The 25,365-nt window shown below is 33.9% G+C and overlaps 1 protein-coding gene across 3 annotated transcripts in view; it reads left to right on the plus strand.

The window, feature by feature from the left end:
• LOC118183152 (transmembrane channel-like protein 5) overlaps positions 1–25,365 on the plus strand; it is a 442,419-nt gene that overhangs the window by 400,622 nt on the left and 16,432 nt on the right. For all 3 annotated transcript variants that reach the window (XM_085811141.1, XM_085811140.1, XM_035352592.2), the window contains exons 6-12: positions 1,482–1,612; positions 3,438–3,582; positions 11,596–11,745; positions 15,494–15,627; positions 18,372–18,441; positions 20,707–20,903; positions 24,385–24,591. In XM_085811141.1, the coding sequence (XP_085667267.1) occupies positions 1,482–1,612; positions 3,438–3,582; positions 11,596–11,745; positions 15,494–15,627; positions 18,372–18,441; positions 20,707–20,903; positions 24,385–24,591 (1,034 nt within the window). The remainder of the gene's footprint in view (positions 1–1,481; positions 1,613–3,437; positions 3,583–11,595; positions 11,746–15,493; positions 15,628–18,371; positions 18,442–20,706; positions 20,904–24,384; positions 24,592–25,365) is intronic.

A 25,365-nucleotide genomic window follows, 5' to 3' on the forward strand; every position in this document is an offset into this window, starting at 1 on the left:
TATGTATGAACTTGTCGAATTCCAGAAAGGTGCTAAAATGCATTGTTCCTACTATGAAATTTGTCATAGAAGGAGTTATAGCATTGTTTTTTTAATTATGTCTTGGACCATGTGTCTCGAAGATGAATGCCGAAGCGAATTGGACAGTTCTGTGATATCCATCCTATGATAGCATTTTCGACATAGACTTTTGAGATGTTGACGAAAAGTTTTGATCATTTGTTCTCTGGAAGTCAGCAAAGATTGCTTGAATCATCTTTTAAGATGTTGACAGAGATTATTGACATTGGTTGTTTGCATAGAATCTCGGAATATTTTCCAAAGTTCTTAAAATCGACTTTTGGATATAAAAAAAAATTTGTTTATAATCGATTCTCTGGATGCAGACATTAATTTTCTGCATCTATATGCATTGCGTACACTAAGTCGATATCAACTGTCAAGATGTGCTGATTATTAGCTTGTGGAAGTATACTTGTGCTCGTGTAGTTGGGTTTAGTAGTTCTAAATTCTTTCAGAATAATGATTGTCCAAAATCAAGTATCTAGCGAAGACTGTGGGTCACTTTCAGCAAACGCATGATGGCATTAATGATTAAAAGTATCCAGAAGTTGTCAATACTTTTGCTCATTGGTAAGTAAGCTACTTTAAAAATACTGCTGCATGCGTACGGGTTTGTAACAGATTGAATGCATACAGGTCCGATGGTAGGTTAAGAAAATTTATTTTACCAAATAAACACTTCTCATTTCTGGAATTTTCTGCAGAAATACTCTTACAGGTGCCCAAAGTATAATCAGTAGTTGCGAATTAAACTACTAAGAATGTTAAACCCAAAGCATTGCAAAGCGCATCTAAAGATAAAGCTAACTCGGATATTTCAGTTCACGTGGAACTAACAACTCCAGCAAGAATAACTGAGCAACTGAGAGCAGATGCTCTCTCTTCGGCCTTAAATAGTTTGCCGAGATAGTTCTAGAACTTTCTGCTTCTTGGAATTACCGGAAAGCAATACAAGGGTTGAACTACGGTTACAGCAAACATAGTGGTCAATTACAGTTTTTCAATTTCAATACATAGACCGTACCCAAAAGTCGCCAAATTTGGCGATTTATAGCCAAATTTAGCGACAAAATAAGTCGCCAAAAGCGTTGTCAGCTTGGCGATATTTCACCAAATTAACTAGATACCCATTTAGTTTATGTTAAATTAACTTGCCCTTGTACTCTTACTTTTCCGGCATAGCTTCTCTTTAGATTTTTCATTTACAGAAGAAATACAACAATTTTACTTGTAAATCTACTAAAATTAGCTAAATACAAAATTCGTAACAATACTCTTCTGTTCATGAATAGCCTTGTATATATATATATGTATGCATGCGTGTATGCAAAGAAAAAAATCGCTTTACTCCTTGCGGCTATGGTTTATAATTTATAATCTAATTATTTATTAAAATATATTTTGTAAATTCTTTTTAGGGTTTATTCTACGACCGTTTTACTAAAAATGTTGTTGAAGTTGCACCAGGAATTACGTACAATATTCCGAAAGCATATCTTGTAAACGTTGGACTCATATATGTATTCAGTCTTCTAGTTTTGTATTACAGGTAATTATTTATATTATAGGCAACACGTTAATTAATTTATCTGCATTTTTTTAATATTGCCTTTACTGTTCAAATCCTACATGGCTTGATTTCTTTACTTCCATTAATTTTATATAAACTTCAGTTTCCGTTAAAGACTTTCATAATTCAACTTCCATTTTCATTCCTACTAATGCTATACTAAGTGGGAAAAAAAAAAAAAAAAAAAAAAAAAAAAAACTGTTCAAGTCTATGACAATTTAATGTAATTCTTCTATAAATTTTATGCAAACTACAGTTAAAAGTCTTTCAGATTAACTAGTATTTATTTATTTATTTATTTATTTTATTTTAATTCATTTTATACAGGATATATTTGTTCTTAAAATGTTTTCTAGTTTAAATTCAATACTTTATCTCCATTAATTTTGCATAAATTGCAATTCCTGTTAAAGTCCTTGATTCTTTACATTCATTTTTTGTTTAATCAACTTTATCCGAATTAAAAGTACTTTTTAATTATTTTGCAGTTTTAACTTCCATTTATTTTAAGCAAACTGGATTTAGTGTTAAATGTTTTCATTTTTTACTTTCTTTCTTTGCTCTGATTAATTTGTTATGTCTTGAAATTAAAGTCCTTTATACAGTTCATGTTCCTTTCTTTTTAATTTCTCATTAGTTTTACACAAAGTTTTTTTTTTTTTTTCATTTTATATTTCAATTAATTTTTCATAAACTGAAATTATTGCTAAATCTTTCTACTTTGTTTTCCATCCATTATTTAGAATAATTTTATGTAAACTGCTGTTATTGTTATAGGCTTTGATACTCTGTTTGTATTCCTTGTTTCGGTTTTTACACAAACTGAAAGGAATCTTTTACAGTTTCCCTTCAATTGTACACATTGCTATTACTGTTAGAATCTGTCATACTTGTTGCGTTCTACATGTTCGTGGATTTGGAGTAATTGACGGTAACACTTGATGAAGAATTAAAGCACAATTTATTCGCCAGTATTACACAGCAGAGTTCCAAAGGCACGTTTACAGTCTAAGAAAACTATGATAAACACGCTGAAATAATCAGCAACACAGCCTTCAGGCTACAACAGTGAACACAGCCTCATGGCAAAGCACTAAGTACAGTTCCCGACTCGATTCTGCCGTTATTAAGCTTATCTCTGAATTGAACATACTCTTTTATTCGCGTACAAGCTGGGTATATATAGCTTTAACCTATCTTCGAGAACGTTGCCGCTAAGAATGCGTTCTAGAATGTTCTCGCTCCATCTATGGCATATCCCCTCTTTTGTCGCCATATGGGCGATTTCATGCCAAATCTAGCAGCCCGGACTTTCTGTTAACCCTAACTCAGCTTTCTGGGGAAGCTATCTCACCGCAGCTGCGTATTTTGCAAAACAATACTTTTACTCTGCTTCCAGTAACTTTAGGTAAACCGAATTTACTGCTAAAATTCTTCACATTTTAGATGTTCTATTCTTTATGTTCATTAAATTTACAAACTGCAGTCATTGTTAAAATCCTTCATAATTTTTTGTCCATTAATTTTTCTCCATCCATTATTTTTTTTATTTCTATCCATTAAATTTATACAGTGTGAAATTATTTGCACTGTTTATTAGTTTTGCATAAACTCCTGTTACTGTTTAAGCATATTCGTAGTTTTAATTGGACTTATGTAACTGAAAGGGCTTCTAAAAGCATTTTATAATTTATTTCCATTTCTTCTATACAAACAGCAGTTACTGTTAACATATTTGATAGCTTATTGTTTTTTCCCTTCATATAAAAGTATCTTTCATAGTTTAACTTCCATTCTTTTACAGAATTTTCAAAACCTTTGGAAATCAGTACATACGTTCGGACAATGCCTGTGTATTTTCTAATGTAGTCTTTTGCTCGTGGAACTATGGTGTTGGGTTTCATGACCTTACACGCTATTTTCAAGCCAACTTTTGTCAAGTAATTAAGGTAAAATTAAAATTTGTATGCATTATTTATTAGAAAAGGAACTATTATCGTTTATTATTTCACTATTTAAAATATTATTACAGGATCTGTAGTATGCATACATAATTGATACGGATTGTTTATAAGCAGAATTGTGTATCGTATTAAAACCCTCTAACCGACAAGGCCGTATATATTTTTTGTGATATCTCTAAGAACGTTATACGTGCATATTAATAAATGGCAAAGAAACCAAGGCAATATATTAAAAGTACACAAATCCAGGTATAAAATACCATGAGAATTTTAAATTAAAATCAAGAAAAAATTTTTTCTCATCGTAGTTTTGGGAAATTTGTGCTTTCTTAACGAAACTCCTGGCCGGTCAGAGGGTTAATATTGCGCAGTTATGCAAATATTTGTGTTTATTTGATTGTGTGTTTGTTTTTACATATTTTTATATCGTTATGTATTTTATTTATCTATCTGCGCTTTTATGTGGTGAATTTTTTGTACAAAGTTTGCAGTGTACTTTTGTTTATTTGAATGTCAGTCTATGTATTACATTTTTAAACGTCCACTTTGCGTTTTATATTTGCGATTTTGTAACTCTGAGTTGCTCAACGCTTGAATTGAGAAGAGAAAATAGCTCAGTTATAAGCTGTCACATAGGAAAAGCTCATCTGATGGCCCTTGTAGTCAATTTTTATCGCCACGTTGGCGACATTTGACTATTTCTTGCTAATCTCATGATTTTCTGGAAATTTACGGAGTTCAATATCATACCACTGTAATTAAGTTTTTGACTTTAATTTGCGAGTGATTTTGTTGATCTGTATTTCTCACATTTTAAAAAGAATTTGTCTGATATCTATTTTTATCCTTGAGCTATTTGTAGCTGTTTGGCTTGTGTAAGCTGTTATTCATTTGAAGAAAATGTAAATTTCCTACTATTAGTCTGGCATAATTATTAAGGACATCTCTATTTGTAAATAGGTTCTCAACTATATTAAACCTAACGCAAAGGGCTTTATAGTTTTTCAAGACTGTTATTCATCTGAAGAGAATAAAAATTTCTTACTGTTAATCTAACATAATTATTAAGCGCAGATTCTACGAATGGATAGGCTCACAATTATATTAAGCTTAACACGAAGGATTTTATAGCTCTTTACCCCATAGCGTATACTTTTATATTTCATTTTTAAAACTAAAATCATGTTCTAAACTATTTTTACCATTTGACGGCTTTAAAGTGTTGTACACCCCTGCTAAAAAATAAGCAACAAAGGAAAAATAAATAAACGGAATAAAATTGAAACTATTTAATGGCTGAATTGAAATGAATGGCTGATGGTGAAATTGGTCCAAGAGGTTGAACCACATAGCAAAAAATAAAGCGAAGTCATACAAAAACACACGAATTTAGACCATCACATCGTAAAAGGCCAAATGGGTCAGAAGAATGTGCAATAGAAACATCTTGCTAATAAAAGATGTGATGCCTCTAGCTGAAGTGCAAGCCTGAAAATGGCGAGGCAAACTGGCAGTCATGTCGTTGATAATTTGTTGGGCAATAGCTCCCATTCCTGTAGTAATGCATGGTTGAGCTCGAGAAGGGTGCCTGGCAACACACTGAGACCTACTATCCGTCGTCCTACTATGTCCCACACTTGCTCTATGGTATTCAGGTCCGGTGAATTAGCAAGCCACGGCAGATTTGGAATGGTTTCATTCTCCAGATAACTCTCCGCACCACTCGAGCTCTATACGCGAGAGCGTTATCGCCCATAAATATCACGTCGGTGCCTAATTCAATGATATAAGGACGCAATAGAGGGTGTAGAATTTCGTCGCGATATTGGACGATTGTGATAGAACCAACAGGAATCATGTAGAAGTCGGTGCGTCCGTTTGTTGCTATCTCAGCTCATACAAGTAAGCCTCCTCCTCTGTAATGGTCTTTTTGGATGATGTTTGGCTTCCGATAGCGTATCCCTGGCGCTCGGTATACCATTGCCCTTCGGGAATCGCACTGGATGTTAAATCGGGACTAATCCGTAAACATTACGTTGCGCCGCCACTATTCTGGTGTCACAATGCGATGCTCACGGGCCCAGTTCAACCGCACTCTGACATGCGATGAAGACAAAGAAACACAAATCCACACAGTGAACCTTCATGCAGTCGACGCAACACAGTTAGGCGGGATACGGGCCGTCTTCAGCAGCAGAGAATTGCGACGACAGCTATCGTGCTGTTAGTGATCTACGGCGTCTTGCACATAGAAACCGGAAGGTATCGTCTGTCTTAGTGATAATGCTCTGGTGTTTAGACCCATGACATTTAAATAGCTTTTGGTCATTTTGGTAACCATTCCACTGCCTATTCACTACGATGCACATTCAGCTCTTTCGCAACCGCTGATTTTCTTGCACCAGCTTTCAACATCCCGGCAATTCTTCAACGGATTTCATCGCGCAAATGGGGTCTTTGGCTCATGCTTCCCACTTTGGCTATCTCGGACTACACGGAACTATCGCTGCTTGCCAACTGGCGCATAGGTCCAGCATGCCCCTTTTTAAAGCTTTGTAGTGTAACTGCTGGAGTGCGTTTCATGCTAATTTTGGTTGCCTCTTTGAATTCGGTGATGTAACCTCCATTACAATATATATCTGTGTGTTCTCATTTATGTATTTCTAATGCATATAGAAATTGGTTCAACTTTTATGTATTCAATGTGTATATTTTGCATTACATGACACTCCACTCAAAGCTTTTGTAACCTAACATCATTGTAACATGGATACAATAATGTTAGATTATTGTAACATGGAGCACAATCTTACGTATCCTATGTAGCAATTTATGCAAGACATCTTTATAATTATTTTTGCAATCTACTTTTCAGTAACTTTCCTGATTAAGAACAATTAATGGTGATTGGTCTTTCAGCTGCTACCTTGTTGTGGTTTTTCCACTGATCAGGCATCATTCCTTTCGGTTTTACCTTAGGTCGGAAGCCTGGTCAGCGGTGCCTAACATAGCATAACCTCATATGTAAACTGGATGTTTTACTTCTCCTTTTTACATACGTACATTTTCTTTTAGCGTTTGTTGCTTATTTTTGGAGCACGAGTGTGTAAAATTATGACGTAAAACATGTCAGTGTTTGTATAAATTCTGTTATGAAATACCTCTTTATTTACGCAGTGGCACATTATAAAAGAGATGCAGCTAGAAATGCATTTTATTGGTTAGGTATTAATATTTACACTATTCCATAAAAATCTGTTGTTTAATCCTTTGACGCATGTGAGAGAGGTACAAGTTAGGCAATCCTTTTTGGGGTAAGAAAGTTTCTGCAAACAAGCGTATGAAATTCACTTACTTCAATCTTACCAGTTTTTAGTTTTAGCTTTTTTTAATTAATGTTATAAAACAATTGACAAATTTTCAAAGTAATACACCTTCTTATTACACTTCAATTTTTAATATATTTAATTGAATATATCACATTTAATTCACATAATTTATAATACATTCAACTGATGATTTTCAAAAACATTTGTACCAATATTATAGAGGATAAATGGAGTTTCCATTGCCATATATTACATAACACGGAAGCTCACTCAGACTGCGTGAGGCTCTGGAGACTCCGGTAATTAATAAGCAGGTCCAACTCGTAAAAGAAGCGGCCCAGAATATCAGTTCTTCGACTCTAGACATCAGATGGACATCTTACTAATCAGATAAACAACACGGAGAACATATAATGGCAAATTGATTGGGATAAATTCACTCAAAGTAGAAGATTTCAAGAATTTTGGCTATAACGTACGATAGAGAAAGAAGTAATTTTTTCCTAAATCAGTCTTTGACTGGCTATGGTCCGTTCTCTACGCATATTTACAAAAGGAATCTCTCCCTTTATGGCAGCTGCATATGCAGAGGAAAAATGGGATCCTGATCGTTATGTTTTCAAATATGCGATAACTGCTACATATTTCAGCCAGCCTCTCGGCTACAGATTTATTACTTTTCAAGAGGTACCTTGTAAAAACCAAGCAAATGAAGTGCAAAATAGTTCAAATAATAAGTCTTCTCCAGTCCTATGGTGGTTCCCCCCCCGGGGGTTGACTCAGGCGAACGCCTGGGAAGTACTGGTTAGGATCTGTACTTAGGCAGTCTCAACCTCGAGGGTATATAATTTGACTTCACAGGACTAGAACCCGAGTATTGTACTCATGTTGGTTCAGAATTGGCAGGGACCGTACTGGTACTGTCGTATCTGTTCCTTCGGCTGTGGTGGGGCTATATCGGAGATCGTCGACCGAGTCCCCGGGGGTTTGCCCCTATTCAGTTCTCGTGGCGGGGACTGACAGAGTGGACAGAGCACCTTTGAACAATGGAATTTCTGCCGATGGAGTGGCACCCGGAGGCAAGGTGACAGAGTTTTTACCATAGCAACATTTTAGTTCTGCCCAGTGCTTTGTAAAAGCCGGACGGGGGTTGCGCTTGCGAGAATGAGGTCCCACTGACCATGGATATCTCAACTCTGTATGGGTCCTCTAGAATATGGACCTGGGTCGGAGGTCTATGGTGCTGAACTGTGTCACCCATAGGTCGCGGACACTTGGCCAACTGAGAAGGAAAAGGACATTTAGCCGACAAGGACATTTAGCCAGCAACCTAACCTTAAGATAATAAGCAGTACCGCCAAACTGGCACAACCGGGAAATTAAAACAAACCAAATAATGGAAGACTGGAACTAAAACTACAGATAAGGACAACTCGTCCTTCCACTTGCTCTCCGAGGAAGATGTGTCGGCCCAGCCAACAGGGTCATCTCGATCTTTATTCAGAATAATGCGTATATATAAAAAAATGTAATTAAAATTACGATGTAAACAGTTATATTGAATTACAGACAGCAAGCAGGATAATAACATTAAACATTTCTATTAGCAATAACATAATCATATTTGCGAACGTATTTTATAACAAATAATATATACAGAGATTTTCTGTCTATACAAAATTCTTTCTGTATTACAAGATAATCTAATCATTACTCATATTATAAACTTATAACGACTTAATTCTACAGAATAATCAATCTTTGATTAGCATTGAACAACTCTGGCTTCTACACATAATTCAAGTAGATTTTTGCTAAAATAACAGTATTTACTGATCTCCTAAAATAAAATATCCATATCTATTTAAGTTCAAGAGAATCCTTGTAATGCCCAGTTTAGCCTTTTCGCCTTTTCAGCTGTATATAGAAATTGTTCATTAATCGTCGCAATGTTTCCATAGTATTCTATTCTGATAGGTTCTGTAAGTGAGCAATCCCATATATAGTGTGAACTTGTTGCCAGGTGGCCCAGCTGAGCACAGAGACAATTCATGTATCTTTTATGAAAGTTGACAGATAACGGCTAGAACTGACAAGTACATTTAGCCGATAGGTCATTTAACCGACATGGACATTTAGACGAAAGGACACTTAACTGACACGGGCATTTGACCGACAGGGCATTTAACCGACACGGATATTTAGCCGACAAGACATTTAACCGACAGGGTGTTTAGCCCACAGCGCGTTTAGCTGACTATAGACGAAAATATCGTGCGACAATGTTTTTGAAACAATTGTCCATATTTATCTGAGAAATAAAGTCTGTTTCCAGGGTACATAACGAGGAGGTTTATAGTACCATAGTTTTGATGCAATTAGATGTTAAAGGAACTACGGATTTTAAAATTTCGTCGCAAAAGCAACTTTATTTGGTGTAAATTTTGAAATCAGTTTCGAAAATAATCAGTTTCATAAGTGGGAAAGGAAATTTTAGCAGTCAAAAAAATAAAGCGACTTTATATGAAAAGAATGAGCGGAGCAAAGAGAAAACAAACGTAACTTAAATTGGATTTCTTTAAACCCTTTCACATTAACAAATTTTTTTCTTCCTTAGTAAATGGCATTAATTTTTCAATGCTCTCAAAATTCTAATAGCTTAGCCTTTTTCATGTTTCATTATTATTTTCCGCGACAAATCACATTACATTCGTTTTCGCTCATCTGACTGCTGAAATTTTCTAACCCACTTCTGAAAGATAAAGACCAAACCAACCAAACACTGAGCGGTAAAGTCTCTGAACACTGGTAATTCAGTGCGGCGTTCGATCCCCGCGGATGATCCAGATGCATGGACGCTTTCGAGACTTTTCTCATCCATAATGTTTATATGGACCAGTTTTCCCAAGAAAGTCCTCCGTGAAGGCATCCTTTCCCTTAGACAGATAGCCCTCTAGTGCTTGGTCATAATGAAATAAACTAAACCAAAGCGAAATATAGAGATTTATGTCTGATTACTCTCGAAATTATTTCAAAAATTTATGCCGAGATAAGGTTGCCTTTCTGTTTAATTTTAAAATCCGGAATTTCATTAATCTTAAAGAGAAAATATGGCACTTATTCATAAACCTTCTCGTTAGTATTCTGGAAACAGCCCTTTAGATAAATATAGACAAATTTTACTAAAACAGTGTCACATGTTTTGTCTATATGTGCGTGTTATCAACAAAACGTGCTGTACGTGTCTAAATGATTTGTCGGCTAAGTGTCATGTTGGCTAAATGTCCTGTCGGCTAAATGTCTGTGTCGGTTAAATAGCATCTCGGGTAATTTCCCTGTCGGTTAATTGTCCTGTAAGCTATCAATTAAATACCCAGGAATCATAATAGATCAAAAACAAAATTTTATCGAATATCTCAACGAACTTAAAATTTGTTTACATTCTATAAGTCAAAATCTTCGACGCATGCATGGCACAAACTGGGGTTTAAATCCCCATATCACCAAATTACTATACCGTACAGTAATAACCAAAATTATGGCTCCTATGGCTCTGCCATATGGACATTTCCTATGGCCACAAGAAAAGAAAAAATTCCTACCTCAATGCAACGACAATTCAACTCCAGTACTGCTCTTGCAATACCGGAGTTGAATTTACAGCAGACATCCTGCTGTACCACGTACAAAAATAAAAACAGCAATAAACTCTAAAGCTAAAAACAATTCAACTAAAGATGATGACAAAAATTTTGTATGTTGTAATTCAAAATGTTTAAAGAAAAATATATAAAAATGATTTAAAAATACAAATTTAAAAAATAATTCGTAAAGGATGGGCGAATTTCATTCGGAATGAATCTAAATTTTAAAATCTGAAAGGAAGAATCAAATAAATTTAATAAAAAAGATATTATTAAATATATGCCAAATTCAATTAACAGCGAGGAGCTAAAATTTTTAGAGCTAATTTTTAAAAAACTGCTCGAGCGATTATTACAAAACTTGGCAGTTTGGCATAGCTTGAGTCGTAGAAGCGAAATATGGAAAAACTTTGGCATATCATTTCAGAAAAAGTTCGATTTTGTGTCAAAATATCTATGTTAGAACAATGCTATATATAAGTCTAATACATATGCTAAGTGGCGCTTTCAAGATATGGAAAACGCAGTTTGAATTTCGTCGATCGGTCCAGTAGAACGTTCAGGGTGATATAGAACTGTCTTTTTTTCCGCAGTGTACATAATATCGTAATAATAAATGTAATAATAATTGCAAATATTTGCTTTGATGAGACAAGTTAAAAAGGCATATCAAAGGAAGAGCAGTCACCACTCATTATCAAATCCCAGTTTCCAAAGTGCATTTTCTCATATTCAGGTTTAGATTTGATATTGTGTCGCTGCATCTAAAGATGTCCAACAAACTGGTAAAATTATTATTTTATTATTTGTGCTGGAAAAAATTAAATGTTAAAAAAATCGCATGAAAAATATTTCAGCATAAGTCTCCTTCTACCATTTTTATCCAGCACTGCTTATAGTTTAACGATAACAATGATATAATGTAGACTAGACAGAATGTAGGTTGAATAATTCCAGTGTAAATTATTTAGACTAGTATACTTAGTACAAATATAACTCTGATTGATACTTTTGTTCAATTATAGGATCTAATACATATATCTGAAGAGAAAGCTCCGTCGAGGAAAATTTGGGAAGCAGCTGTGTTTACTTTCGTGACCTTATTTCACATAGCTGTAATGTGTGGATTGTGCTATTTCATGTATTTCACGATTTCTACCTTTGAGAAGAATAGAGTTTGTGCTATTTTTGTCCTTAATTTATTTTTAATTGTTATGTTTGATTAATATTGTTCACTTTTGACTTGGATACTGAATACATGTAATTTGATTAATCTGAGGAATCTGATTATTTCTTTGGATTACGTGTGTATGCTCATATCTGAGAGAACACTTTTATGATCATTTTCGTAATTAGATCATCAAAATGCATTTAGGATCATTATCACATGTCAGCACATAAATATTTACTATAGTCAAAAGTCTTTAATCCGGAATGATCTATAATCCGAACCTCAAAGCTACAAACTTTCTGCGCATGCATAAACGCATTAATGCGTTTACGCGCATAATACCTTTACGCATGCGCGTTTAATGTATAACGGACGGTATAAGCTGAGCTAAAATTATCTAATTATCTATTTCAGTTAATGCTGCAGATTGCGTTGTTCCTTAATCTTCGAATTGGATCCGGCTTATTATTTTTTGCAGACTGTTAGAGCAATTTTATAAAAGTAAGCTTGAACTTTCGATTATGTCAAAAAGAATTTCCGATTCTGGAGCTGCCAAAGGATCTACAAAGCGAAAGCATGTTTCGATGTCCATCAAACAAAAAGTGGAATCGCATCAAAAAATGGATAAAGGCATGTCCTTTGTTTCTTTAACCACTCCGAAATCTGTTTATCAATTTCAGGCTGCTCTGCGGGGGAGGGGGAGGAAACATCGCTGCGCGCAATGAACTGGAAGTTGATCAGTTAGAACTATCCTTATCTTCAGGGCAGATGTTTTTATTTTATTCGGCTTATAATTCCTTACTAAATGTAGTATATCATATCATACTCCTCGTCATTATAATTATCACGAACACACATCAAATAGTTTTCTAGTTGCAATTTTCTAATTTCGTCTATGTGTAATGTATGTCTTACGCATGCGCGCGTAGAAAAAAATGTTTAATAAAGTAAACAAATAAATATTAAGCCTTTTTTTTTCTAAATTTTGATAGCCTTTAGATTATAATTCCCCTTTATTTCATAAATTACGGTTTCATATTTTTAATTTTATAATTTCTGCATGCCATCTTACCAGATTTAAATTGATGATCTATAACCCGGAAAAACCGATAATCCGGAATCGCCGAAGTCCCGACGAGACCAGATTAAAGGCTTTTGACTGTATATTTTTTTCTATTCTTGCGATTTTTTAACATTTATTCTAATACGCCATGGATTCTAAGAGACACCCTATGATTTTAGTGCAACCAATGAGAAGAGGAAAAAATAAATTTCGGTTCTAAGAAACAGCCTTTCATTTCAGTAACCACTATGAATTGTAAGAAACACCCCTATTAAATAAGTGTACTATTATTGAGTGTAAGATTGAGTAAAGATTTCAGTAACTTCTATGGATTCTAGAAAACACCCCTTGATTTCAGTAACCACCGTGGATTCCAAGAAACAGCCCTGATTTCTGTGTAATCAATAGGAAGGGGTGAATAGACTTCTGTTCTAAGAAGCATTCTTTAATTCTAGGAAACTCCTGATTCTGAGAAACACCCTTTGATTTCGGTGCAACAAATGGGAAAGTGGAAAAAATAGACTTTAGTTCTAAGCAAATAAAATCAATAAAGAAATGTTCAGCTATAACTGCAAAATATCGACTTCAATTTATTAACAATAATAGTACACTTATTTAAATTACCATTGGGAAAAATAAATTAATTCAGAATAGAATAGTTAGTAATTCGGAAAAAGTGTGAGATTCTAAAGGCGCACTACGCGTCTTCAGCGAAGTTTACTTTGAAGAAAAAGGGTGGGCCTTAGAATCGAAAAACGAGGCTATTACAGACTTATTGATAAGTTAATATTCTAATACTAAAGGTTTCTAAGCTTCCAGAACATTGAATGAATGAACAGTCAAATAAAATAAATACATAAAACAGTAAAATGTAAATGTTTGACAACGATGGTTGGCTGTTGAGACAGTGCTTTTGTCGGAGTATAGGTTGTAATGAGATTTTTAAACCCACGCTTAATTAATATCTGTCAAATTTCAGAAAGTTTTCGTGACTTTACGAAAATTGCTGTAGTTTTAAAATCTTAGGAGTAAAATTAGTTTCTTTGTAGATTCTGAAGTTTATTGCAAAATACAGAGCAGGTGTTTAATTGGGATGAAACCCCTGATTTGAATTAAACACCTGATTCGGATTTGTATGCCGAAGCGAGTTTATATCACAACAGAGGAAAATATATTCCCGAATACAAATCAGCGAAAGACCCAGTCAGACCCAGTCATGGTAACTTCTTTTTTGTGCTATGATTTGAAAATTAAACTGCTGCTCTTTTACCTTGCGGACAATCCGGGAAACTTCAAGAAGTATAAAGTCCAGAAGAACAGGCTAAATGTATTGTGGACATCCTACAACAAGGCAACAAGGAGGGGATCATCTACATAACTCTTATTTCTGCACAGAAAAAGCTCTAGCCGAGCATCATTTTCGAACGCGACTCCGAAAGGGTCCGAGCAAGTGTTCTTATTAACCTTTTCAAGATGAAACGCCCGATACAGCCTTTCCTTCAGACGACCACAACCTGCCGAAACGGCCGAGATTGCGTCGTTGTTAACTTCCCTTCCCCTAAGGGATGCAGTAACAGATGCAGTTTCCCCAAATGCCTTGTATCACTTTATTGCAGGCAGTTTGCATTAAAAAGATTTAATCATTAAAAGCATTAAAAAGATTTAATCATAAAAAGATTTGTCATTTCTTATCTTTATTTGTTAGGAAGTAGAAAGGATGTCATTTGAAATCTTCACACCTTTTCGTACGTTAATGTATGGGGAGAGGAGGAAATTGCTGTGAATCTCGAAAGGCGTTTCCGCAATTTAAGCATACAAGTTAGCCAAGGATTCGTTTTCTAAGAGTTAAACTAAATGAATATAAAAAGTAGATGATTATAAAAAAGTAGTTAAAGGAAGGTAAGGGATATAAATAAAATAAAATTTCCTCCAAAGAAACCACATTAAAAAGACGCAATGTTGTAGCTTTACAGATTTTTTGCATATTTTGTTGCATAATTTTTATAATACTTTAAAAACCAAATTGATAAATTATATGTGTAATTATCCGCTATTTCAAATTGCAAAATTTCCTCAGATTGTGATTTTTATAACAAACATTTTTAACAAACATTTAAAAAAAACGCAAGAATTTTGAATAGTCACCTTGATAATCTGATGGTAACTTCTTGACTCTTGAATAGAATACAACTAACCTTTAAATAGTTGGTTTTATTTTCAAAATTTTGGGGTCTAGATATCTCTGTTTCATTCTTAGAATGACATTGCAAGACTGAAAGACGTTTCATAGATAATTATTTTAATTTATCCATTTCTGTTGGCAGCTAAACCCCCCTTTTTATGTGTATGTATGTGTCCTTAAAATTTCTCAGTTCCTATTTAAAATAATATTGCTGAATATTATTCGTATTCTCTGAATACGAAGATTAGATCTGCATTTCCTTTCATAACATTTTACATTTTTAAATAATTGTTTTCTTAATATTTTATAAATATGATGAACTCTACCTTGAGATCATAAACTGCAATCTGAAGTTTACCGACAATATTTTTTTTTTATATTTAATTTCTATTTGTAAAGAGCGTGAGGAAAGATGTGTCGAGATTACAGCTGACTTCTTGCTTTCCTGATTATTTATTAATTTTATACTATTTTTTCCTATGTTAATGACAATTTTATTTTTAACAGAAAGTCTTAAGAGGCTTTCTATTGACCTTGATAATGATATTGGTTGCCGCTGGTTTCTACGGCTTTCTGAGATGCAGTGAAAGATTTGAAACGTATTGCTCGAGAACAACGAAGCTGTACATTTCTGTCATCAAGTAAGTTTATATATATATACATATAGTAATTAAATTTATAAACATATTTACTTGTATGTATGTGCATGTGTAAATGTGTGTTTGGCGATATACGGCGTCTGCCGAGGCCTTCGTGGAGGACTTTTAAATGAAACTGGCTCATATATATGTTACACATGGGGAAAAAGAGGTAATATTCAGCGACTTAAATTGCACAACCGCTGGTGAACCCTCAGGTAAGTTTAATAGAAAAAAGTAAAAAAAAAAAAAAAAAAAAAAAAACCAGTTTTTTTTTATATTTAAAATAACTTTTATAATTTGGAAGTTCAACTAATTGAATGTGAAGAATTGACTTGATTATAGACAAGCAACAAAAATATTATTCAAATTTCAAATCAATTATTATTATTATTATTATTATTATTTATAATTATTATTAGTCCAAAGGGGCTTTGTCCCTGAAGGACTATTGTTTTCGTCTTGCGTTGAAAACTGTATCACTTTTCAAATCGTTGCCAGCAAATACTATCGTCCTGTATTATATTTGAAGAAATTAAATAAAAAAGAATCTGCATAAATGTATGTATGTTTCTCGCATTGTGATAAAACAACGGTACCTGCAGCCACCCAATTTTGAATGACGTAATCTTACTGCAAATATGAGCATCTGAAAGCCCAAATTTGGAATTTGTTTTATTATCGATTTCATATTTCATAAAAATTTAACGAATTTTTTATTAACAAACTCAACGATTTCAAAATGAGCAATGGCAACACTCTGCGGGAGGGGAAAACCTGTTTTATCTCCAGTGCACGGAACTATGTATCGGAAATTCTAAGATATGCTCATTTTAAAATTATTTTGCGACATTCCTGTTGAACTGAATTTTATGGTTTACGTGGCAAAGAACATGATATTTAATAAAGAAAAAGGTAACACACAAAACGTTAAAAAAACGCCCCTTTGGACGTAATTTAAAATCTGAAACCTTTCAGAATTATAATATTATTGTATGATCATAATGACAATAGAATTCCATTTATCCGGATTAATTGGAACCATGCCCCACTCAAAATCTCAAGATTTACCGGATCTTTTTAGGCCATAGTTTTTATGGTGAAGAAAGGATTTACATTTTGTTTATCATATTTTCCTTGAAGATCGTTCTCAGATATTTGCAAAATACTGTTAAACAACAGCACGTAGACCGCTGCACCTGACTTAGCATGTGCGATGTGTGCAGTGGACGCAAATAAAACATTTTTGCTGTGGTATAACACTGATAACGATAACTCTTTTGGTTACTACACCATAATCAACGAAGAACAATGGGAAAATCTGTTATTTAAAAAATATGAGACCGATGATGAATAACACTGTTAAATTAAATGCCTTTGCAAATCCCATTCTTTTGTGAAATAAATAAATATTTCAGTTACATTTCACGGTGTTGTTTTTAATCTTAACATCATCAGACACTTGTGACATACTATGTAGTTGCAACATCGTTCGTTGTGAAAGACACGGACACTTGAGTGTTTGAGCTCGAATCGAACTTGATCATTGAATAGATCGTGCTATGGCGCCAGAGTAACTAGGATTGATCCTCAATTATGCAATCTATCGGCAAACGCTAATATTTACAACTTCAAAAGAGCGGTCGCCGAAAATGGTTGGTTTAAAATATTAAAGAAATACACCATTACAACTGTCGTTCTCAACCATTTCTGCCTCACGCATCGCTTTCACTACTGTTAGAAGATAATTCTCATCTTTTCCAAAGCTTGAAAAAGATATATACACGTTTATTTAGATTTAGATATTTTCCATTTATAAATTAAACACAAACCATATGAAAAATATTGGCAAATACCAAAATTTAAATAAAAGTAGTTTCTTATATCCATAAATTAAAACGAAATACTAAACAGCTAAATAAAAAGCTAACTGCATCGTTCCCCCCACAAATAATGAAACTTCCCTTAGGTTGAGAACTCCTGCGTTAGAGCCACGAAGCCTCACGGCAATGACGTTTGCGACATTTTCTCTTTATTTTCCGCATGGCTTCGTATGTAATTGAAAGCATCGTCAAAGCGAATTTGATAAGTGATAAGTGGAGGCCTTTACCTTAATGGTTAATCTGAAGCGAATTTGAGGTGTTCAGGATTCGAGTCCCGACGACAGCATTGCACATTTTTCACGTCTCCAACATAAAAAAAATCCTAGTCACTCTACAGGTGGCGTCCGAACTGAAAGTTGGTGGACGATAATACGTCACCACCAGGATTTGGCAATTGGATTCCCTAAACCTCAGCCGCCCTTTAAAAGGGAAAGTGTATAAGACAATTTCTCTGTCCTTGCCGCATGACTTCTTGGTGTGATTGGAGGCGTATTCGACAGGTCCAGGGTTCGAGTCCCAACGAGGGCATTGCACATTTTTCTCGTCTCCAGTATTAGAAAATGCTAATTAATGACTCTACAAATTTCATGGTTTAATTCTGTTGATTTTTTTTTTTTTTTTTTTGTTGATCTGTATAAACTTTGTTTAATGAAATAAAAATAAAAAATAAGTAAACAATAAAAAAAAATTTTCGCTGTTGCGTTATTGTAAGTAGTACATATTTGATATAAAAAATTAACCCAGTGATCAGTCAGCGTTTTAGAAGGGTTGTGTAAGCAGTTAACCCGAATAACTGGAGTTCTATTCGATCACAAATTTTCATACCATTTGTCATATAAGAGCCTTACTGTTTTTTTCCTCCAGATTGTTGATTTTACGGTCAGCGTTTCTTGAAATCTACTTCTATCATTTTACAAAATCGAATCTGGAAGAGGTAAGTTGGAATTTGGATGTTTCATACTTGCAGATTTTACATTCTGTATAATTTTATTTAAAAGCGAAGAGGATAAGAATTCAGATTTAACTTCTTGCCGACGAGTCAAGTATTTCAAGATTTATCGCGTTTAGGTTAAAGCAGGGTTATGGAAAATTGACCCTGCAGCATCTTACGGATTCGTAAAGATCGTTAAACAATTAACCTTGGTACCTTGGAGAGGGCGGAAGCCACCGCCCTTTGGCGCCCACTGTCGTCAATTTGTTACCTATCAGTCACACGAGCTACCCGTAGCCCAAGGACATTACCCAGAAACCCCAGGGTGCCATCCCCAGGCAAAACCTGGAACAACATCCTGGGCTACTAAAGCCTTGAGCTCTAAAGACTTGCCAATCCATCCGCCGACCTATAAGGTATCTTCTCAGGGCCTTCGTTACTTGTATACCCCCGTGTTCGAGACTGCCTAGGTGCAGATCCTAGCCAGTAGCTTTGCAGAGTTCTCTACGTCGACCCCTGGGGGGGGGGCGTTACTGAAGAATAAGGCCAGTTGATCAACTGTCAGTAAACGATTAAGAGCTACGAGACATGTTGCTTACCATTTATTCCACTCTTTAAATTTGAATGAAAGCGCTATGGGCACTCTCTGAAAAGAACTGCATCTAGTGTGTTCTCAGGAAACACCATAACGTCACCAAATTGTCGGTAATCTCCTAGTATTACCGATTTCCCTTCGAGATATGGTAGGTGTTTTTCAGCATATTTTCCTGATTGATGTTTAATCCGGCAAATAATCTTTGAATTAGCTTCACAATTCCAACGTCAGTCAATTCAGAGTTAAAAAATTTGTATAAGATAAAAAAAATGAACACAAATTCAAGATTAAGCAAAATACATAATAAATAAATAATGTTACTAGTTTTGTACATACGCAAATAATTTTGGTGAAGCTGTGCGTGAAAATGTAATATTTTTTTATATAATGTAAAATGGAAATCTACGAGTCTATTTAACATTGAGTAAATGGCTATTTAACTCAACTGGCGAGATATCGCCAAGCTGGGAATAGTTTTGACTACTAAGTTTTGTTGCCAAAATTTGGCAGTACATCACTGAAAGTCGCCAGACTTGTCTACCATTTGGCGGCACTTTGGTCCGGTTCCTGTATAACTGTAATGGGTATCGTATGTGGAGGCTTCGTCTTTTAGAAGCGCTCGCTGTGCATTGCATTGTGTTTAACGTTCTTAGCAGTTGAAGTATAACTACTGATTGTACTCTGTGATACTGAGAAAATCTGTGTGAATATTTTTGTGGAAACTTCTAGAACTGTAAAATATTACTTTTCGTAAAAATAAATTTTATCAAGCTACCATCGGTTCTGTGTACATTCAATCCATTACGAACCCGTACGCAGGCAACAATAGTTTCTAAAAGACGATTCTTCCGCAGAAACGGAAGACGGGATTGGGATTACTCAATTATGGCAAAGCACACGAGGGCTATCTACCTAAGGGGATGTATGCCTTCGTGGAGGACTTATTAAGGAAAACTGGTTCGTTTACACGTTACACATGGGGAAAACCACTAAAACACACATACAGCCAGCCCGTTCGCGGGATTCGAACCTCGGACCGAACTACCAGTGCTCAGCGACTTTACCGCTCGGCCGCTGCTGGGCCTCATTTTGTATTGGGAGTTTTCATCTTAAAGAGGTCTGAAATTAGGCAAAAAATAGACAGTAGATTTGCACAGATTTTGAATAAAACTGTGAATTTTGAGACTAATAACACATATGTCTTTCTTCAAGAAGAAAAATTTTTTTTGCAAGAATAGAAGGAACGTCAACAACTTTATATGGAAATTAATAAGCTAAGCCAATCGAATTTAAAGATCGGAAAATTTGTCATTAAAATAAAAACTGAACTCATTCCTTCACAGATCGCTCTACGTTTGTTTTTGCTTCTCTCTGTCCATCGATTTCCGTATAAAATATTCCCTTCTCCCACCTTTGGAAATAAGTTTGTGTTTCAAAAGAAGAGGAATCTCTCTCTGATCGCTTTCGAAATCGAGAGAGTTTTATTTAAAATATACGCTATTCTGATTTTATACCTAATTTTAAATTGTGGATTACCATGTTTCTATTGTAGTAAGATTCTTACAGAATGTAATGTTCCCTGTAATTTAACCGGTTTGGGAATAAGAACGCTTGATAATATTTTTAATTTAAAAATGTTGTATTTATTTATGATATCTGCGTCTTTTTTCTAGTGTTATGAAAGAAAGTTGGGAGAAGATCTGCTTCTTTTAATGGCAATGAACTTCTTCGTTCAGATTGTGTTATTCACATTTACGTTGGAATACCTGCGGCGAAAAATATTTGAACACTTCTTCGTTTCATGGACGTTGTCTCATCTTGATATTGCATACCACACAGCGGATTTGATTTACTTCCAATCTCTTAACTGGTACGTATTCTTCTAAAACCTTGAGGAGTCTTGTTGTTCTCATTTAGCGATTTCTATGAGCTACCAAAAAAATTCAAGCATTGTTGCTGATCGATTATGCCTGAGATTTTTCTTTTATATGGTAAACGTGCTTTGCTCATCGGAATAATAAAAATGAAAATTTTATTTTATCTGCATTTTTAAAGCATTTTTTAATTAGTACTATTTCATACCATTAGTGATATAAAGAGAATGAATACATAACATTCTTAGCACGTCTAGAAACATTTCTAATTGTACTTCTTCAATACACTCTTATCTGCATAAGAAATATAGAGTAATGATCAGGAAATTTTTCAGCGAGATGTAGATTATAATCCTCTGCATGCATACACATTTCTTGTTCTCTTTTCTAAACTAATCTACCATCAATTAACATCAATTAAACCATTAAATTAACAATCAGAGCGTTTCATCTTTCTTCTAAGTAAGCATCACATTTTTTTCTAGATTCAAATCATAAGTCACAATTAATACTCAAAATAAATACATTAGTCCATTTAAGCCAAAAGAATCCTGCTAAACAATTTTATATATATATATATAATTATTACAAAACAATGCTTTTGAAAACAAAACACAAACATACCTAGATTTTCGCGCATTAATCTGCAAAAAAATAATCATTAAAGACATAAAGTAAGAAATGTGAAATATTAGTTCTAAATTTCTTACTTTATATATATATATATATATATGTATGCATATATATATAATTACAAAGCAATTCTTTTGAAAATCAAATATATATATATATATATTTGAATTTAATAAACATTTTTATACGTAAAAAGCAAATTTAAAGATAATTAAAAACTAAAAGTATGAAAAAAAACATTTTTTTGGAATATTATATTTATTCATGGGTTTTGATACCTGCACTTATTTACATATGCTCTCATAATTTAAATGATATTGTAGATTAGTTAGTTCACATCAATAATTAATCATTTATTTGTTTACAATTAAAATTTAATAATTTTAATTATCTTTAAATTTGCTTTTTACGAATAAAGAATGTTTGTTAAGTTCAAATTTCATTCCTTTCAGCAATGGCGCAAGAGAATTATTTAAGTTTAATTTAACTTTCCTATTTTTTCTTATGAAACAATATATATATATACAATATTTTTTTCAAAAAATGGTGCTGCAAGTTTAAATGTTTTAACCGTTTCCTCTTACTGCATTTTAGGTTAAAAAAAATTAAATCTGAGAACAAATGCGGATGCTTTAAAAATTGACTTTTTTTCTTTTAAGAGGATTTAATTTCACTTACTTAGTTTTACTACTTGGCACAACATGTATTACTCACAGTTGAAATAGTTCAATTACAGTTAATTAAATTATGTAATTATATTTACTATCTAATTGCAGTGTAACTACGATTACGTTGCAGTTGTAATTACAAGGTAATTCCATACTATAATCTCTATAATTACTATAATTCCGCTCAATAATTAGGCTGTAATTGTAATATAATTGCAACAGCATTATAATAACAATTTCATTTGAATTTTAATTTCGGCAGGTTATCATAATTATGCAATTGCGATTGAAAATTACAATTGCACAAGAAAATCCTGATCTTAGAGTGCCGCCCAGTGGGAGTGGCTCTGACTGCCTTATCAAAGGGCGGCAAAGTGGTTAATGGGATTAATTTTGACTTACTTGGGTGATTAATGTGTGTAGGAAAAGTATTTACTGTCGCTGATTGCCGTACCGTAGGCCCGGGCTCGGATCCCGAAGAAGGCATGGATGTTTGTAAATGTATAGTTACGGATGTTATGCACGGAAAGTTCAAGTTTTCTTCTTAGACCACCATATTTGTATTGTCACCCTGGTCTGTCCGTTCTACAGATGTATCGCGTCTGGTCAATGATTGGAGAAAACCTAGACCGGCATGCCGCGCCAGCGGGGTACACCAGATGAACTTTGGTTGCGCGTGGAGGCAGCAGGGTCTGCCATCCCTCAGCAACACATCCAAAGCCTCTTTCACTCAATGCCCGCTGCCTGTAGCAGCGGTTATTCATAAATATGGAGGCAACACTCATTACTGATTTACTTATCATCCTCACCTCAAAGAAGGTTGTATTTCAAATCAGTTAATATTGATAGTATGTGTAATCTCTGAAGTATCTTTGCCATCTCTTGTCCTTCTTTATATTGCACTTTGGATAGCCAGCGCAATGATCTCCAAAATATCAACTTTATTTACGTTGATATATATTTGAGTAATACCAATATTTTAATGAGTATACTAAACAATTTGTGTTATTTATATAATTTTGCTTAATTTTATGTTAGTATCCTCTTATGTTTAAATGTAACAACTCGGATGTATAACTCCAGTGTTACTTAGAATATCACATAGTCAACTCACGTTTATCATACTCTAGCTCAGCGATTCTCAACCTTTTGACTAAAGCGTGCCATGTAAACAAAAATTGAAAAACCTTAGTACCACCACTACATTTTACAATGATTATTTTTCACTTTCTGTATAGAAATATTGAAAAAATATGTACACTTCCATTTGCGAAAATTGGCTGTGTATTTCAAATATGCACACAAAAAATATTAGATTAAAAATTGGTTACCATTTTAATTATCAAAATTTAAGTTATAATACTTAAATTGTAAAATTTAGTGCGAAATTGAGGTCTGTAGAGATCAATTTCTTTATGTCCGGCCTTATTTCACTGAGCTTTAACCGTAAATTAGGATTCACTTTTAATTTTGTTCTCTATTTATTTTTCAAATAAAACGTGGAAGAAAATACTTGTTCACACAAATAGGTTGTGCAAGAAGGCAATAAAATTTAACAACTTTATTTGGGGTGCCTTTAAATTCTTTTTTCGGTTCAGTCAAACGTTAATGAGTTTGTTATTTTTGAAATCTTCAGTTCGAGTTCGATCACAGGAAATTTCTATCAATTGTTCTTTTTCTTCACCAGATTTTCGAACTTACAATTAAATACTTTGTTTCTTTGCTTACCACCTATTTTTTGCTTGCGTACCACCAACAGTACACGTACCACCGGTTGAGAATCGCTGCTCTAGCTGGTAAGTGTATTGGAGGCAATAACCTGTTCCATTCTAGGATTCTAGGATTCATTAGGGAAGGTTCTGGTGCTTCATGTTCTTTTTACCTGTTTGGGTAGCCAGCATTGTATTTATATAAATTTATGTATGCTTTTATGCTTACTTGAATAACCTTTAATGTCATGTTACTTAATTAAATCCCTTTTTTTTACCTCTGAAGTTTAATGTTTTTATTTCACACTTACATTTTCCGAAATCGACAAGATAAGATCATTTCCTGTATTTCGTAGATTTTTTATTTAAGAAGTTTCGCGGTTTTTACATTTTTTTTTTCTGGACAAAGTCATTTTTTATGTTATTGGATTTGTTATTTAACATACTAATATTTTTCATGTTTACAGGATAGGAACATACTTTATGCCTCTGTGTTCAATGCTCAATATTTTAATATTTTACACGCTCACGTACCTCAAAGCGAATTCAGTTATGGAAAACTGCAAACCTGATAAAAGTCTGTGCTGGACGCACAAAACCCAGAGGTTCTTCTGCATCGCAGCGCTTGCCATGTGGTTATTTTCTATTGCCGGAGTCGGATATATTGTTATATTGTAAGTATAGGATTGCTTGAGTTGCCACTCTACTATAACTTAATATTTCTATCACTGTCCAATTTAATGTAAAGCTATTAAATATTAATAATAGGGTCAATAAAGTTTTTATCAAATTCTTAACAAAACAGCATACGGATAGAGTAAAGGACTCTTTTTTCCAAAGCGGATTGTAAAATGGATTAAAGATAGATGTTTCCGTGACGTGTGTACGTATGTACCTAGCGTACCTCAAAACGATTAGCTGTAGGACGATGAAAATTTGTGTATGGGATTGATATAACATTTATTTGTGCAATTCCCTCCATTATTGCAATCGGCAGTACCTCAAAATTCCATCTTCTGTTTCAGTTTTTAGCCTTTTGAGGGATTGCTTTCTCGCCAAGGTATTTTAGTTTCGCCAAGGAAGCCAAAATAGCGAACCTGTACGTCACTACTGTAACAAGCTTATTCATAGTTTCGATTGTGTTCTAAATATAAGTGCTCGAAGTTTTTAATTACTTCTTGTCAGTTTTAATTAAGTCTTTTCACTATCGTTTTATAATTTCACTTATGTTTTAAATTCCATGGATTATGTGCTATTTGTTTAAAGGTAAAATTTTGATTTGAATTTATCACTAAAGTATTTTATTATTTCACTTACGTTTTGAATTCTTTAAATAGAATTCTGTTTATTTAAGGTCCAAGATGCTAATTATAATTTACATTGTTTTTTCTTGCTTTGGAGAGGGGCCAGAATTTTCGAGTGAACTATTATAATTAAATACATTGAAA

This window comes from Stegodyphus dumicola, chromosome 2, assembly GCF_044657685.1.
Source record: "Stegodyphus dumicola isolate Sdum_Otavi_A_Nest chromosome 2, ASM4465768v1".
NCBI lineage: Eukaryota > Metazoa > Arthropoda > Arachnida > Araneae > Eresidae > Stegodyphus > Stegodyphus dumicola.